Source organism: Oryctolagus cuniculus, chromosome 2 (genome assembly GCF_051225735.1).
Source record: "Oryctolagus cuniculus isolate XC-2025 breed Fujian yellow rabbit chromosome 2, ASM5122573v1, whole genome shotgun sequence".
Taxonomy (NCBI): domain Eukaryota; kingdom Metazoa; phylum Chordata; class Mammalia; order Lagomorpha; family Leporidae; genus Oryctolagus; species Oryctolagus cuniculus.
The window spans coordinates 138464830-138481520 of record NC_142868.1 but is presented as its reverse complement, the minus strand read 5'-3'; the positions used below and the strand labels follow the sequence as shown (position 1 = coordinate 138481520).

At 44.9% G+C, this 16691-nt stretch overlaps 1 protein-coding gene across 2 annotated transcripts in view; it reads right to left on the bottom strand.

Annotated features, from left to right (window-relative positions):
• Positions 1–11501, bottom strand: part of GFPT1 (glutamine--fructose-6-phosphate transaminase 1) — a 73435-nt gene extending 61934 nt beyond the window's left edge. The window contains exons 1-2 of one of the 2 annotated variants that reach the window (XM_089326346.1): positions 11270–11501; positions 1040–1147 (exon numbers count right to left, since the gene is read on the bottom strand). In XM_089326346.1, the coding sequence (XP_089182472.1) occupies positions 1040–1147; positions 11270–11276 (115 nt within the window). In that variant the 5' untranslated portion in view covers positions 11277–11501. The remainder of the gene's footprint in view (positions 1–1039; positions 1148–11269) is intronic. The other variant, XM_089326347.1, reaches the window with a different exon arrangement.
• Positions 11502–16691: the final 5190 nt, after the last annotated feature.

Here is a 16691-nt window from a genome sequence, read left to right as displayed (position 1 = left end):
CTTCACAAATGTCCTGACATCTCACTGGAGGAGTTAAACACGTCCTGAATGACCACCGGCAGAGGACTGGTGGAAGCTCATGCATGGTTTTCTCCAGATTTCACCTCATGCACCTCTCCCCTTTGCTGATTTTGCTTGGTATCCTCGCACTGGAATCCATCGTAGCCCTGAGTATAACACGCTGAGTCTCAGGAGTCTTCCAGTCTGAGGGTGGTCCTGGGGAACCCTGACACAGGGCAGTTAGAGCTGAACACAACACTGCCAGAACATCATATATTTTTATTTGTTTAACAAATATAGTAGAGCCGGCGCCGTGGCTCAATAGGCTAATCCTCCACCTTGCGGCGCCGGCACACCGGGTTCTAGTCCCGGTCGGGGCGCCGGATTCTGTCCCGGTTGCCCCTCTTCCAGGCCAGCTCTCTGCTATGGCCAGGGAGTGCAGTGGAGGATGGCCCAGGTGCTTGGGCCCTGCACCCCATGGGAGACCAGGAAAAGCACCTGGCTCCTGGCTCCTGCCAGGATCAGCGCGGTGCGCCGGCTGCAGCGGCGGCCATTGGAGGGTGAACCAACGGCAAAGGAAGACCTTTCTCTCTGTCTCTCTCTCTCACTGTCCACTCTGCCTGTCAAAAAAAAAAAAAAAAAAAAAAAAAACAAATATAGTAGACTCTCAGGCAAGTTTCCAAGCCAAAAGCATGGAATTCAAAGAGAAAAAAAAAATAAACTTACAGGAAAGAAAAAAGAACTCATAAAGCAGGACCTTCAACATTCTACCATGAAAATGCCCTAAGTGTCTTATGTTACCAATGTGCTTCATAAAAGCTGACTGTTACAAGAAGCAGTACTCCACTTAAATGGTAATATTGTTGAAATTACATAGACAAGCCCTTTAAACATAAGACAAAAATTCTTTAGATTTAGATTTACTAAACACCAAGACAGACATTACTAAAAAGTCCAACCTCCAAAAAGAAAAGAAAAACATTCTCTATTTAGGTTCAAAAGTCATACAAAATCCACAATATTTTTTAAAAGAAAATACCAGCAGAATCGTATCCTCTATATTCCAGTCTCTGAAGGCCTTTGATTAGAGTCTCCAAGATTTCTCGTCTTGTGCGCGGAACATGGTAGTTTAAGTAAGCAAATATACCTGCAAACAAACATTTAATGAGAAACTTCAATTAAATTATTAAAATTGATCTAGAGTGTGTAAAAAATCTGACAGATTAGATTCCCTCTTTAAAAAGCCCCAGTTCAAGTCCCAGCTGCTCCACTTCTGATCCAGTTCCCTGCTAATGAGCTCTGGAAGGTAGCAGAAGATGGTCCAAGCACTTGAGTTTCTGCCACCCATGTGGAAGACCCAGATGGAGTTCCTACCTCCTAGCTTTGGCCTGGCCCAATCTGGGCCATTGCGGTCACTTGGGGAATGAACTACTAGATGTCTCTCCCTCTCTGTCATTCTGTCTTTCGGATAAATAAATAAATCTTTAAACAATGAAGAAGAAGAAGAAAGAAGAAAGGAGGAGGAGGAGAAGGAGAAGAGGGAGAAGGAGCAGGAGGAGAAGAAGATGAGGAAGAAGAGGAAGAGGAAGAAGAAGAAATAGAAATATTCATATGATGTGAACTGAACCTAAAAAGTAAAGAGGTAACAGGAGATGGTAAGGGAGTCCACATTTATGACCAGCAGCATGGACATCAACTGAGGTCCTCTATGACTGTGCTTCAGTAACGGTGGAGTCAGCCCACCTACAGAAAACCCAAGACCACGAAGATGTAAATTCAAACTTATTTGTGAAAGAATTGTCCTTTCACTTAACTACATTTCACTATGATTCTACAGACTCATAAAGATTTAAGTCAATTCTGCGGAATAGAACTCCAGAATGACTACTCTTCATTTCCATCTGAAAAAAGATCTTCATTTCTATAAAAAGCATGGTGCTATTTAAACATTTCAGCATACGAAAATACCACACTGTTAATATCCAACATAAAAGCCATCATAGGGGCCGACACTGTGGCAAAATGGTTAAAGCCACAGCCTGCAGTGCTGGCATCCCATCCCATATGGGTACTGGTTCGAGTCCTGGCTGCTCTACTTCCAATCCAGCTCCCTGCTAATGGTCTGGGAAAGCAGTGGAAAATGGCCAAGTCCTTGGGCCCCTGCATCCACGTGGGAGACTGGGAAGAAGCTCCAGGCTCCCAGCTTCATAGTCCAACTCTGGCTGTTGCAGCCATTTGGGAAGTGAACCAGTGGATGGAAGACCTCTCTCTCTCTCTCTCTCTCTCTCTCTCGGCCATTTGGGAAGTGAACCAGTGGATGGAAGACCTCCCTCTCTCTCTCTCTCTCTCTGCCTCTGCCTCTCTGTAACTCTGCCTTTCAAATAATAAATAAATAAATCTTTAAAAAAAAAGCAATCATAATGTATATACTGATCACCATGATCAGTACAGTAACATTTCCTCAAATAAACCATCAGGTCCCAAGAAAAGAAAGAAAATCTACACTTTAAAAATCAAAATCCAAAACAACCTGAAACAACTGTTTGAACATTTCCCCCAAAAGGGAGTATCAAGCCAAAGATTTATAGAAATTGTGTATTTCATTCATTTGAAAAAAAAAAAAAAAGGCTTATACTTGGAAATTTTTTTTTTTTGGTTGTCAGGTATTGTGCAATCATTTCATTTCCATAGTACCAGAATCCTGTAAGAGAGGTAGAACATCTATTTTATAGATGCAAAAATAGAAACTGGGTTAGTCAAAATCCCAGAGATAGTTAGGAATAGCACTCTTAATCTCCAAGCATAGCAACTAAGATAAGGAAACAAAACTACACTGGTTAACTGTTTCTAGGGTTAGAGTGGCAGCAGCAGAGCAGTGTGCACTTCATAACCTATAGAGGGCAGGAGACGAGCCTCCAAGACCAATTGTCTACTCAAAATAGATGCATGAGGTCTGGGTTTTATTATTACTGCTGTTCACTCAAAAAGCACCTGCAATATGCATCAACTAAACCGACAACCAATGTGCAACTTAAACTTTTTTTAAAGATTTATTTTATTTATTTGAAAGGCAGAGTTACAGACAGGGGGAGGGAGGGAGGGAGGAAGGAAGGGGGAGAGAGAGAGAGAATCTTGATATCTTTTATCTGCTGTTTCACTCCTCAAATGGCTGTAGCAGCTGGGGCTGGGCCAGGCCAAAGCCAAGATCCTGGAACTCCAAACGGGTCTCCCACATTGGTTACAGGAAACAGGTACTTGGGCCACCTTCCACTGCTTTCCCAGGTGCATTAGCAGGGAGCTGGATTGGAAGCAGAGCAACAGGAACTCAAAATGGGATGCCATACTACAGTGCTCGAGTTCCAATCCTAGCTCTGACTCCAATTCCAGCTTCCTAATGATGCATACTCAGAGGGGTAATAAACTGATGGTTCAAGTACTTGGGTCACTGCCACTTATGGGAAAAACCCAAACTGAGTTTCAGCCTCCTGACTACAGCTTGGTCCAGCCCCAGATGTTGTGAGCATCTGGGGAACAAATCAGCAAATGGAAGACCTCTCTGTTTCTTTCCATCTATGTCTCTTTTTCAAATAAAATGAAAATTAAAATTTTAAAAATAATTTTTTTAAATATTTTTAAAAAATCAATATAGAGACCAGCATTGTGGCACAGCAGGTTAGGCTCCTGCTGCAATGCCAGTAACCCATATCAGAATGCCAGTTTGAGTCTCAGCTACTCCAGTTCCAATCCAACTCCCTGCTAATGCACCCGGGAAATCAGTGGAAGATGGTCCAAGTACTTGGGATCCTACCACTCAGATGAGAGACCTAGATTGTGTTCCTGGCTTCAACCAGGCTTAGCCCCAGATGTCATAACCATTTGGGGAATTAACCAGCGGATGGAAGGTGTCTTTCTGTCTCTCCCTCCTTCTCTGTCACTTTACCTTTAAAATAAATAAAATCTAAAACAGAAGAAGAAATGTAGAGCAGGTGTTTGGCACAGTGGTTAAGACACTGCTTAGGACCACCACATTTCACATCAGAGTACCTGGATTCAAGTCCCCGCTCCACTCTGAATTCTAGCTCTCTAGCAGGGTAGCCTCTGGGGGCAGCAGGTAATGACTCAAGTAGCTGGGTCTCTGCTGCCCGTATGGAGACCCACAATGAATTCTGGGCTCCTGGCTTCAGCCTATTACAGGCATTTGGGGAGTGAACCAGAAGATGGGGTATATCTCTCTCTCAATTTTGAAATAAATATTTAAAAAATAAAATAGATTTAAGTCTGACAGAAGTAATACATTCAGAGATTTAAAGATTAAGGATAGTAATATAATGCCAATTTTTTAAAAAGATTTATCTATATACTTATTTATTTGAAAGTCAGAGTAACAGAGAGAAAAACAGAAAAAAAGAGAGAGAAATTTTCCTGCGTGCTGATTCAAATAGCCACAACAGCCATGTATGGGCCAGGCCAAAGGCAAGAGCTAGAAACTCTATCCTAGTGTCCCAATGGTAGCAGGGGCCAGCGTACTTGGGCCATCTTCTGCTGCCTTCCCAAGTACATTAACAGGGCACTGGATCAGAAGCAGAGCAGCTGGGACTCGAACTGGCACTCTATGATATGGGATTCCAGCATCACAAAGAGCAGCTTAAACTGCTACACAATGCCAGTCTAAATCTGATACCAATTTTAAAAACAATTTAAATGCTAATGATATAAAACAAATTATTCTTAAGATAAATTACAGATTCAACACTTCTGATGATTCAGAATGATGCAAAACAGACACGCTGTTTCTGATACATGTAACTCAACAACGTTCCGCTTGACATTGCTCTTAACGTCAATCTCCCGGGTTTACACTGGCACACTAGTGGAGTAAATTTTGAGATCCTGAGTTCATTTCTACAGAAAAGAAAGAGATCTTCTAAACCAATGCTCCCCTTCAAAGTTATATAATCGTAACCATCTGATAAACTAACAAATATACACACTAAACGTGTTAGCTCATAAAAAAGCACTCTTGTGTGGATGAAATCCTGTAAACTCTTTTAATTCCTGTGTACCTTCAAAGCTCTCCACTATAGCAGCCCAGCTCAGCCTCCCCTTCTGTGAAAAGAATGGCTTTGGCTGAGATGGTAAACAGATTTCCCAGCAAGCACCAGTGAGTCATTAGTTAGTAGTGGCTGCAGAACACCGCTGAAAAGGATTCAGGGGTCCCATTTCCCAAAGAGAAAAGAAAGCCATGACTGCTCAGCACCATCTATTCATGTGGAGGAACAAAACAAGGGCCAAATACCTCCCACCTCCAACACTGGAGGACACCTACAGTCCCCCAGCTCGTCATTCTACCATTCCTCACGATTCTCCTGCTTGCTTAGAGCCATTTCTGACAGGTGTGACATTTTTAAACACCCATACAGGGGCCAGCCTTATGGCCCAACGGGTTGAAGCTCTGCCTGTGATACCAGCACTTTATAGGCACTGGTTCAAGTTCTGGCTTCTTCATTTCTGATCCAGCTCCCTGCTGACTATCTGGGAAGGGCAGTGGAAGACAGCCTGCGTGCTTGGGCCTCTATCACCCATGTTGGAGACTAGGATGAAGCTCCTGGCTTCAATGCAGCCATTTGGGCAGGGAACCAGCAGACGGAAGACCTCTCCCTCTAACTCTGCCTTTCAAATAAGTGGACAAATATTTTAAATGAATAAATAAGTACCTCTACAGACTATAATTGCCTAGGTCTCATTTCTTTGTTGCATTTACATGATTTTGTTCTGTGTATACTATATCAAATTAAAACTGAAATCCTAGTGAAAAGCTTTATTTTCAAAGTATATTATTAAGAATAAAAGCAACAAAAGAATGAAATATTCAAGACATTTTTCTTTTTTTTGAAAGATTTATTTACTTGAGAGGCAGTTTTGGACAGAGAGAGGGAGAGACAGAGAGAGAGGTCTTCCATCTGCTGGTTCACTTTCCAAATGGCCGCAATGGCCAGCGCTGGGCAGATCTGAAGCCAGGAGCCAGGAGATTCTTCCAGGTCTCCGACATGGGTGCAGGGGCCCAAGCATTTGGGCCATCTTCTGTTGCTTTTCCCAGGCTCACTAGCAGGGAGCTAGATTGGAAATGGCGGAGCCAGGACTCGAACCAGCGACCATATGGGATACCAGCCAAGCACGCGGCTTTACCCGCTAAGCCACTGTGCCTGTCCCCAGGATGTTTTTCTACAAACCATATTATTACACCTTTGAAAATAATAGTGCTCTATCATCATCTAATACAATGTCCACATTCAAATTCTCCCTATCATTTTTTTTTTTTTAAGTCTTTCACAGATAGTTTGTTCATTCTAGCATCCACTTAAAGATCACACCTCACACTTGACTGGTATGGTTCTTAGGTCTCTTTGAATCCAGAATGGTATCCCCACTGCTTGAGCTACCTTTCTTGTTTAATGCCTCACTTTCAGGCTGGGTCTGTTTCCACCTAGTGTGGTCTAATCAGTTCCTCTATCCTAATAAGCTGGAAAACAGAGTTAAGGCTTAACTGAGTTAGGTTAAAAATCTGGGGCAATAATAGGCATTTAATCTAGGAGATAAGCCAGTCTTGCGTTCCATACCAGAGTGCCTGGGATTGATTCCCTTCTCTGGCTCCTGACTTGAGCTTCTCACCTATGGAGAGCCTAGGAAGTAGTGGCAATGGCTCAAGTAACTGGATTCCTGCCACCCATGTGGGAGACACAGATGGAGTTCTCAAGCTCTAGCCCTTTGGGCCCAGTGCAGCCCCAGCCATTGTGGGAGAAAGAAACTCAGTCCCACAAAACTCCCTTCCCTCTGTCGGTATCACATGCCACCCTCCTCCTTTCTGCCTTCACATACACAACTTCTCCAATGACTTCTTTATAACCAAATGCAATTAACTTCTCTCTGTGATATTAACATGAATGATCCCTTTCAACTTTTGTAGACTTCCAAGGCAATACACTACCCTGGAACTCTTGCCTCTAACCATTGTTCTTTGATCTCTCTTCCTGGCACTTCTATTTCAACACTACTGGCAGTAGTATTCAATCTATTTCTGCCTCCATCCGGTGATGAGTAACACATGCCATGAATGATCACCTCTCCTCATGCACTAATTCTCTACCAGCTGACACTATTCCTCCACCTAAGAGAACTGTCCCATCATCCTAACCCAGATGCCCAGCCCAGAGCTCTCTGGTCTCTGAATTTCTGCTCATTCCACTTGTGGTTTATGACATGGCAATGAACAAGGACTATGAATTATCACCTACAGCTAGTGCATGTGCATTCCTTTTATGTCCTCTGACGAGACAGCAATTCCTTAAAGGTAACTCCCTTACTTTAGGTGTCTCTTCAAAGGCAAGAGTGCCAAGTATAAAACCATCACTTTAAATATCTCCAAGTATCCTCTAACACTTTCTAGACACCTTAAATATATTCAAACAAAAATTCCCAAATCACAGAAACACAACATTGTTTCACAGGATGCCAAAAAGGGATGAGGGAAAGAAATGTTTCATAACTAAAAGTTTAAGACATACTGGGGAGAAGTTAACATTTATTTTCAGAACTTCCTAGAATTTCTGATCTTGCTAATTGTCAATCTCCAGCAGCAGAATTTCCCAAACTTGTGTTACCAAACCCTTTCCCACCTTCTATTGCTCATGAGCAAAACCTATTAACTTCTTCCTTTCCAGGGAGTACAACTGCGGAAATGCTTATTAAGCAATTAATTATTTTCTCTCACACTTCTTTATATCCAGTATGAGTTCTGAGGATATATTAACATTACTGGTTTTATGACTAATCCTAGCAGCCAGTCTTGGCACCCCTCAATTATCCCCAAAGCTATTAGACAGTATTATGACCCAAAAAAAAAACTTTCTTAAGGACTTAGTTCAGGATTTTAAATTGCAAATTCTCTTACTGCTTTTAAAAAGGACCTCATTTACAAAAATCTCATTTATATACACCATCAGATCAAAAAGGCAAAACCCCATTATAAAACAGCAAAATGTGCTAAACTTGGGGTGTAGCTTAAGTGCCCTGACACCCTCTCAGCTAAACCAAAGATATCACAAATAAAAAGGATACAGTGTACTCCAAAAATAAAAGGAAGATAAAATAAATTTGGAAAAGAAACAACTAATTTTCTGGGAGATTCACAATGCTTATTATTACACATTAAAGAGTGCAAGAATCCTCCAAGTTTAAAAAAAAAAAAAAAAACACTATTAAATCTGTTGCTGCTGGGATTTACCTGACTACAGAAAAATTTATGTTCCAATAAACTGATAAACATTGTAGCAGTTCTATCAGTATACCCAGATGTTAAAAAGCACATCACAAAACAAGTTACCTATCCCACCCTTCTGAATGGTTTTTTTGTTTTATCATGAGCAAGCCAAATAGGATAAAAGATTATAAATCAGGTCTTTTGTTGGGTTTTGTCTCTGCCTTATAACTGAATGTCAATCAAAATTGTGCTTAAAAATTTGACTGCCAAAGACCACTTCGGGTTTGTTCCTCTCTTGGAAGCCCCATTCCATGCCACTCTGGCTGGAGGTCTTTGACTCTAATAAATCTTGCTTTTAAATCTAAAAAAAAAAAAAAAAAAAAACACACACACACACAACACATCACAGTAACTTTAGTCCTCATTCTCTGCTTCAACATTTTGCAATGTTCAAACAAAATAATCTTTTAGGAAAATGACTGGCAGAAGGTAATCAGGAGGTAAATCTTTAAATTTTTCCATTTAATTTCATGCCCACTCCATTTCTCTACCTAGAAATGTTATTTCAATTATTATGATGTGGGAAAAAAGTAACAAGGATAAAGTCACCTTCTCAACTGCTATCTTCCAGAGTTTACATTGCATTAGAGAGGAAATAAATTATGATTGCCATTCTTGGAATCATCCAAAAGTCCAGTCTGGATTAAAAATAGGATCTCAGAAATGCCTCAAATACTGGGCTTTTTAAAATTTATATTCTATAACATGGTTTGTTTTTTTTTTTAAAGATTTAGTTATTTATTTGAGAGGCAGAGTTACAGAGAGAGAAGGAGAGACAGAGAGAGAGCTCTCCTATTTGCTGGCTCACTACCCAGATGGCCTCAATGGCAAAAGTTAAGCTGATCCAAAGCCAGCAGCCAGCAGTTTCTTCTGGTCTCCCACAACAACTTGGACCATCTTCAACTGCCTCTCCAGGCACATTAGCAGGGAGCTGGATCAGAAGTGGAAAAGCCAGGACTCAAACAGGCGCCCAGATGGGATGCCAGCACCGCAGGCGGAGGCTTAACCTACTACTCCACAGAGCCAGCCCCTATAACCTGTTTCTTTAGCAATAAAATTCTGTGGAGTGGAGCCAGCATTGTGGTGCAGTGGGTTAAGCCACTGCCTGGGATGCCGGCATTCCACATGAGTGCCAATTAAAGTCCCAGTCCTCCACTTCCAATCCAGCTTCCTGCTAATATGCCTGGGAAGGCAGCAGAAGATGGCCGGCCCAAGTCCTTGGGCCCCTGAACCCATGGGGGAGAACCAGATGAAGATCCTGGCTGTTGCAGCCATTTGGGGAGCGAACCAGTACACAGGAGATTCTCTCTCCCTCGCTCTCTCACTCTCGCTCGCTCTCTGCCCTTCAAATAAATACATTTTTAAATAAAAAAAAAAAAACCCTCTGGAATGGATATGCTATATTGACTAAGGGAAAACTCCCAACATTTGGTCTCTACCCTAAAAGTCTCATCCTTGTGTGTTCCTTTTTGAAATCGGATCTGATTTTTTTTTTTAACTTTACAGTACTTTGACTCCCCTTTTTTCTGGACGAGATGAGGAAACGAACTGCAACAAGAATGTCAGGTACTTGACTAGGCACATACCTCATCATTTAGGAACAGCTAGTTACCAAATAAAGCACACCCAGGATTAACTGGTTTGCAAATTCAGTATTTCACAGCAATAAAATAAATTATGTGCTTTGTGGAACCATTCTACTAACTAGACATAGGAAAAGTAATAGATTCTGAAGTCAGCTCTCCTCTAATAATTTCAGTAAGCTATTTATAGGTGTTTCTGTTTTTATGTGGGTTTTTTTTTTTTTATCTAATCTAAATTTAAACCAGCTCCTCATTTTCAGAAGCTGAAATGAGCATAAAGTTAAACACGGGAAAAATATACACCAATGAGTACAATTTACCTCCTGCTCTCAGTTCCTTCACGCAAGAGGCTGCAAATTAGCTTCCAAACAGCCTGAACTCCACCACAATCCCACTGCCCTTTAAAAAGTGTTCATTTTTCCAGGGGTAGAGTCAGTTGTGAACTTCAATTAGAAAAGTTAGAATACAATTCTCTTTCTTGACAATGGCCAAGTTAATTCCAATTTTGAGTCTATCAATCAAACCAGACATAATACTCAAAATCCCTTTTACTAACACTTCCAGGTAACAATAAAACGACTAACCCTCAAAACAGGGAATAAAAGGACCTATTTTTTTAACTGTTTCATGAAAGACATTTGTTAAATTTTTCATAGCTAATATTTTAAACGGTGGCACATGCAAGTGACAAATGATTAACATTTTTCATAGCATTTTTAAAGGGTGCACAGGCAAGTGATTGGCGATGTAGGATCTAGCACCAAGGGCATTTTCCGGCCTTTTTCACCAAAGGACCAGGTCTAAGCCCATTCACCAAGATATTGATCAGCAATGGTTTCTGGCGGGGGGGGGTGGTGACAGGAAGTAAGCTTCTGTATAACGTTACTGTACTAGCTCTAGCTTCAGTCTGAGCCCAGAGAAAGCAGCTAAATACATGCACGTATACTGAAAAGTAAATCCTAGAAGAATGCAAGGTAAGTTCAAGAGACTTGGCCCGATGTTCCACAGGTTGCCTAACTCACCTGGCGCAGGGCTGAAGGCACCCCCTGCGTGCCTCAGTAGCTTCAGCCCTCCCCCCCTCCTTCAATACTGGCATCTCTCGCTCCCCCACCCCGGGTTTCTTCTCCGCCCAAGGCGCCCCCTGGGCGCTCCCGCTCCCTCCAGGGCCCGCCCTTCTCTCAGGTGCCCTCCTCGGAGCCACCCCCTTCCGCGGCCAGCACCCGCAAGCGCCGCAGGACGACCCCCTGCCCATCACGCAGACTTCACACTCTCCACACCCCGCTCGCCGCGGGCGCCTCGGGCCTCAGCGGCGTCCACACCGCACCCCAGCACCGCCCCGCAACACGCCCCCCGCCCGCGGCCCCCTTACCGCACATGATGGAAGAGGCGCGGTCCGCAAGGCAAGAGACGAGCTGCTGGCGGGGTGAGGCACACAGACACGAGCTCCGGGGGCGATCGTGGGCTCCGGGGCCGGGGCAACGGCGACACGACTCCCTGGGGGATGCGACGGCCGAAGCAGCGACAGGCTTCTCCACCTCCCGGGTTCGGCCAGCAACCGCCACCGGGCCCCGCCCCTCGGCGCGCACCGCGCCGCCGCCGGCACGCCCCATTGGGCCGCGTCGGCGCCGCTCACGCGTAGGTCCCGCCTCCCAATGCCGCCCCGCCCCTCAGGTCCACGCAGGCGCTGGACGGCTGGCGGCGGAGACGTGGCAGCGACTCGTGGCTGCCTGCATCCGCCTCAGGTTCCTGGAGCCGCCCGCTCTGGGGCGAGCCGTGGGAGGGACCGGACGGTGCGGGAGAACGGAACTCTAAGCCTGACAGGGAGTGAGGGAAAGAGGAGGATGGAAATGTTATCAAGCTCCGGCCCCCCCGAGGAGATCCTGGGGCGGGGCGGGGGGGATCAAGTCAGGGTGGAATAGAGAAAGACGGCTGAGCAAAGACTGCGAAGAATTGCGTGAGGTGGGGGAGGGAGGTGCGCAGATTCTCGACGGCTCAGCGCCCTGCAGGCTCGGCCAGTCCTTCTGGCTAGGGGCAGCCCATTCGCTCCTAAGCCCTAGGTAATGTGCCTGGCCTCCCAGGGCCCTCCGCACCCGTCCCCACCCCCACCGTCGCCTTCCTAACCCCAGGGTTCCCAAGGACGGGGAGGGAAGGAATGCGAGGCTTCCAACCCTGCCCCTGGGCTCGGGAAACTGATGGCCCCAGAGGACTAGGAATTGCCCAACTTTGACAGTCTTGCGCGTGACTCATGAACGATTAATTCTCTGAATTAATGCACCACCGCTGCCAAAACAGACGTGATTAGAGAGGGATGATGTTTCCCAGCATGTATTACCTGCCTGTTTCCGTAAGGAAGATTTCAATGGCATCATTAGTCTAATGTAGATGGTTATCAGAGCCCTATCAGCAACTCTGCACTAGACTCAAATAAAACGCTTACATGCCAGGACTGTGGCATAGCGGGTTAAGCTGCCACCAGTGGCCTCGCCATCCCATATGGACACCTGTTGGAGGCCTGGCTGCTCCACTTCCGATCCAGCTCCTTGCTAATGCGTTTGGGAAAGCAGCCAAAATGGCCCAAGTCCTCGGGCCCCTGCACCCATCCACGTGGGAGGCCCGAAAGAAGCTCCTGGCTTCTGCCTGCTCCAGCCCCCGCCTCTGCGGCCATTTGGGAAGTGAACAAGTGGGTGGAAGATCTTGCTCCGTCTCTCCCTCTCTGTAACTCTGCCTATCCAATAAATAAATTAATTAAAAAAAAAAAAAAAAAAAAAACCCTCTTACATGGCGCACAGAAATCCTGGAGCTGTGACCCTTCTTTAGGTGTCTGGTCTTAGACTAGCGCTGTACTGCACCACCTTGCAGTTGTGTCCACTCCAACAAGGACCAGGCGGCTCCTCAACTGGGCCGACATTCCAAGCCTTAACATAGTATGGGGCCGGCACCTCTGATCCTGCCAATGCGCGAGGAAAAGCAGCCGAAGATGGCCCACTGCCACCGATTTGGGAGACCTGTAACTCTGCCTTTCAAATAAATAAGTCTTTAAAAAAAATAAATGCTGCCTCTTCTGGAAAACTTTAAGTCTCCACCAGGGGCAGATTTAGAGACATGCATTAAACTTTTTTATTGCGCTGCCCCATTCCAATCAATATGCTTTGACATTTTGTGAGTTTTAAAACCATTTCTCTGGCCGGCGCTGCGGCTCAATAGGCTAATCCTCCACCTGCGGCGTCGGCACACCGGGTTCTAGTCCCGATCGGGGCGCCGGATTCTGTCCCGGTTGCCCCTCTTCCAGGCCAGCTCTCTGCTATGGCCCGGGAGTGCAGTGGAGGATGGCCCAGGTGCTTGGGCCCTGCACCTGCATGGGAGATCAGGAGAAGCACCTGGCTCCTGGCTTTGGATCAGCGCGATGCACTGGCCACAGCGGCCATCGGAGAGTGAACCAACGGCAAAAGGAAGACCTTTCTCTCTGTCTCCCTCTCTTTGTCCACTCTGCCTGTCGAAAAAAAAAAAAAAAAAAAACTATTTCTCTACTAGATTATAAGTTTCTTGAGGCTAGAAGAAGTCTTTGGATGCCCAACACAAACCCTAGCACAAAGTCAGGTGTCAAAACATATTCAGTGACTGAAAAAGCCCTGTATCAGCAGAATTGACCTCTGACTGGTTACATAATGGAGTGAGCAAAGGACTTAAGAGTTTTTCTTAGGGGGAAAATTGCCTTTTTTACCAGTTGTTTTAGAGAGCCTAAAAATTTCACCTTTAACTATCAAACGTATTTCTCACCGAAAAGCCCTTTGATATTTCAAGCTCTTATACAGGAACTAGATGACTCTGAGCAAAGTTAAACAGTGAGCTGTTTGTTATTAGGCAATACATTTTTTAAAATTTATTTTTATCTATTTGAAAGGCAGAGGGAGAGATTTTCATCTGCTGTTTCACTCAACAAATACCCTCAATGTCAAGGGCAGAGCCGGGCCAAAGCCAGGAGCCCATAACCTAATCAGGGTCTCCAATGAGCCATTGTCTGCTGCCTCAAAGGGTATGAAATCAGCAGGAAGCCAAAGACAGAAGCAGATCCAGGACTCAAACCCATGCACTCTAAAATGGGATGTGGGCATTCAACTTCTATGCCAAACATAGAGCAATACATTTTTTAATTTGAAGAAGTAAAGCCTTAATCCAGTCTTTCTGCTAATGTGCACCCTGGGAAGCAGCAGGTGATGAGTCCTTGAGACCTTGATGGAGTTCTGGCCTGGAAGCTCGTTTCTCTCTTTCTCTCTCTCTCTCTCTCTGATTTACTTTTTTGAAAGGCAGTTTCAGAGAGAAACAGATCTTCCATCTCCTGGTTCACTTCTAAAATTACCACAACTGCCAGGGGTGGGCAAAGCTGAAGCCAGGAGCCTGGAATTCCATCTGGGTCTCCCACAAGGGTGGCAGGGGCCAAAATATTTGGACCATCTTCCACTGCTTCCCCAGGAAAGCAGTACAGGGAGCTGAATCAGAAGCAGGGCAATCTGGGACTTATATGGATTTATATGTCAGTGTCATAGGCAGCAGCTTGACCCACTGTGCCACAACACCAGCCTATTTCTTTGCCTTTCAAATAAAATGAAACAGGCCAGCGCTGTGACGTAGCAGGTAAAGCTGCCTTTTGCAGTGCCAGCATCCCATATGGATGCTGGTTTGAGTCCCAGCTACTCCACTTCCAATCCAGCTCTCTGCTATGGCCTGGGAAAGCAGTAGAAGACGGCCCAAGTCCTTGGGCCCCTGCACCTGTGTGGGAGACCCGGAAGAAGCTCCTGGCTCCTGGCTTCAGATTGGCTCAGCTCTGGCTGTTGCAGCCAGTTGGGGAGTGGACCAGTGGATGGAAGATCCCTCTCTCTCTCTTCTCTCTCTCTCTGCCTTTCCTTCTCTCTGTGTGTAACTCTGATGTTCAAGTAAATAAACAAATAAATCTTTTTTTAAAAAATGAACCTAAATAATTTTTTTAAGAAAGAAAAGAGGGTCAGCAATGTGGTGTAGCTGGTAAAGCCTCTGCCTGCAACAGCAGCATCCCTTATTGGAACGGTTGTGTCCCGGCTGCTCCACTTCTGATCCAGAGCCCTGTAATGACCTGGGAGAAGCAGCAGAAGATGGCCCAAGTGCTTGGGCCTCTGCCACCCACATGGGAGATCAAGAAGAAATTCCTGGCTCCTGTCTTCTGTCTGGCCCAGCCCCAGCCCCAGCCCCTGCAGCCATCAGGGGGGTGAACTAGCAGATAGAAGATCTCAATCTGTTTCTCTCTCTGTCTCTCTGTGTAACTCTTTCAAATAAATAAATAAATAAATAAATCTTTTTTTTTTTTTTTTAAGAAAAGAAACAAAAGCCTTTGTGAGTACATCTTAGCCCAAGAGCCATCACCTAAGAGGTTCAGGTAGAACTTCAATGATATTGCCAAGGAGTTGAAGTAAAATTCCAATGCATAAGCAATACCTTTGTGCACTGGCAGCACATCTGTCGATGCCACAGAGAAAATGCCAGCAGTTCCACCAACGTTCTTATGCTCCAACTATAATAATCTGCTGAAGCCTTCGCTCTCCCTTTCTGCCTGCTACTCCATTACAGTGACTATCAATCTGGCTTACCCATCTCCATTCTACAGCTATTTTGGAAGGTACTTATGTACCACTTGGGAGGAAGAAACTGTAAAGGCTAGTATTTTCCCAACCCAGCCTTGAACAACCTGATTAACCCACCACAACAAAGAACCCTTTGTAATCATGTGCCAGTCAAGAACTAATATGGAAGAACTTTGTTTGTCTGACCACCGTCTACACAGAGCTCTGTCTTAAATGAAACCTTCAGGAATAAAGCCTGCAGGAAAAATAAATAAATAAATAACTGATCTGCAAAGCAAAGGAGGCATCTGGGTCTAATTTGAACATCTGAGGAAATGCAAGAATACTTCAAGAAGTTCATAGGAAAATAGAATTAAAAGTTCATTGCAGTGCAATAAATTTTGAAATTCATGCATAAGGTTTCTCATAATATGCATTTTTAAAATATTTATTTATGTATTTGAAAGTCAGGGTTACACAGAGAAGGAGAGGCAGAGAGGGAAGGAGAGGCAGAGAGAAAGAGGTCTTCCATCCAATGGTTCACTCCTCAATTGGCTGCAACAGCCGGAGCTGTGCCGATCTGAAGCCAGGAGCCAGGAGCTTCTTCCGGGTCTCCCACATGGTGCAGGGGCCCCAGGACTTGGGTCATATTCTACTGCTTTCCCAGGGCATAGCAGAGAGCTGGATCAGAAGTGGAGCAGCCGGGACTTGAACTGGCGCCCATATGGGACGCCAGTACTGCAGGAGGCAGGCGGCCTTACCCGCAGTGCCACAACACCAGCCCCACAATATGCATTTCCATGTACTTTTTGAAAATCCCTCATATGCATGGATTTCAACATTTGTTGGCACGAAAATCAATTCATCTTTTAATTCTATTTTTCATGAGCCCATTTGAAAGAATTTTCCCCTCTGATCAAAAAGTTTTGAACTATCTTAAACAAAAGGGGGAAAAAAAAAAACAGTAATGATGGTAAGGGAGTATCATTCATCATCTCCTTATGTCATCTACTTCCCCGTTCAGAGGTTTAGTCCGGTCAGTTCAGAAAGCTCTTAGCACCCACCTTGCCTTGCAACCTGAAGGCCTAAAGTCCAGCAGGGTTCCAGTTGCCATTTCTAAAGAAATGAAGGCCGGCGCCGCGGCTCAATAGGCTAATCCTCCGCCTTGCGGCGCCAGCACACTGGGTTCTAGTCCCAGTC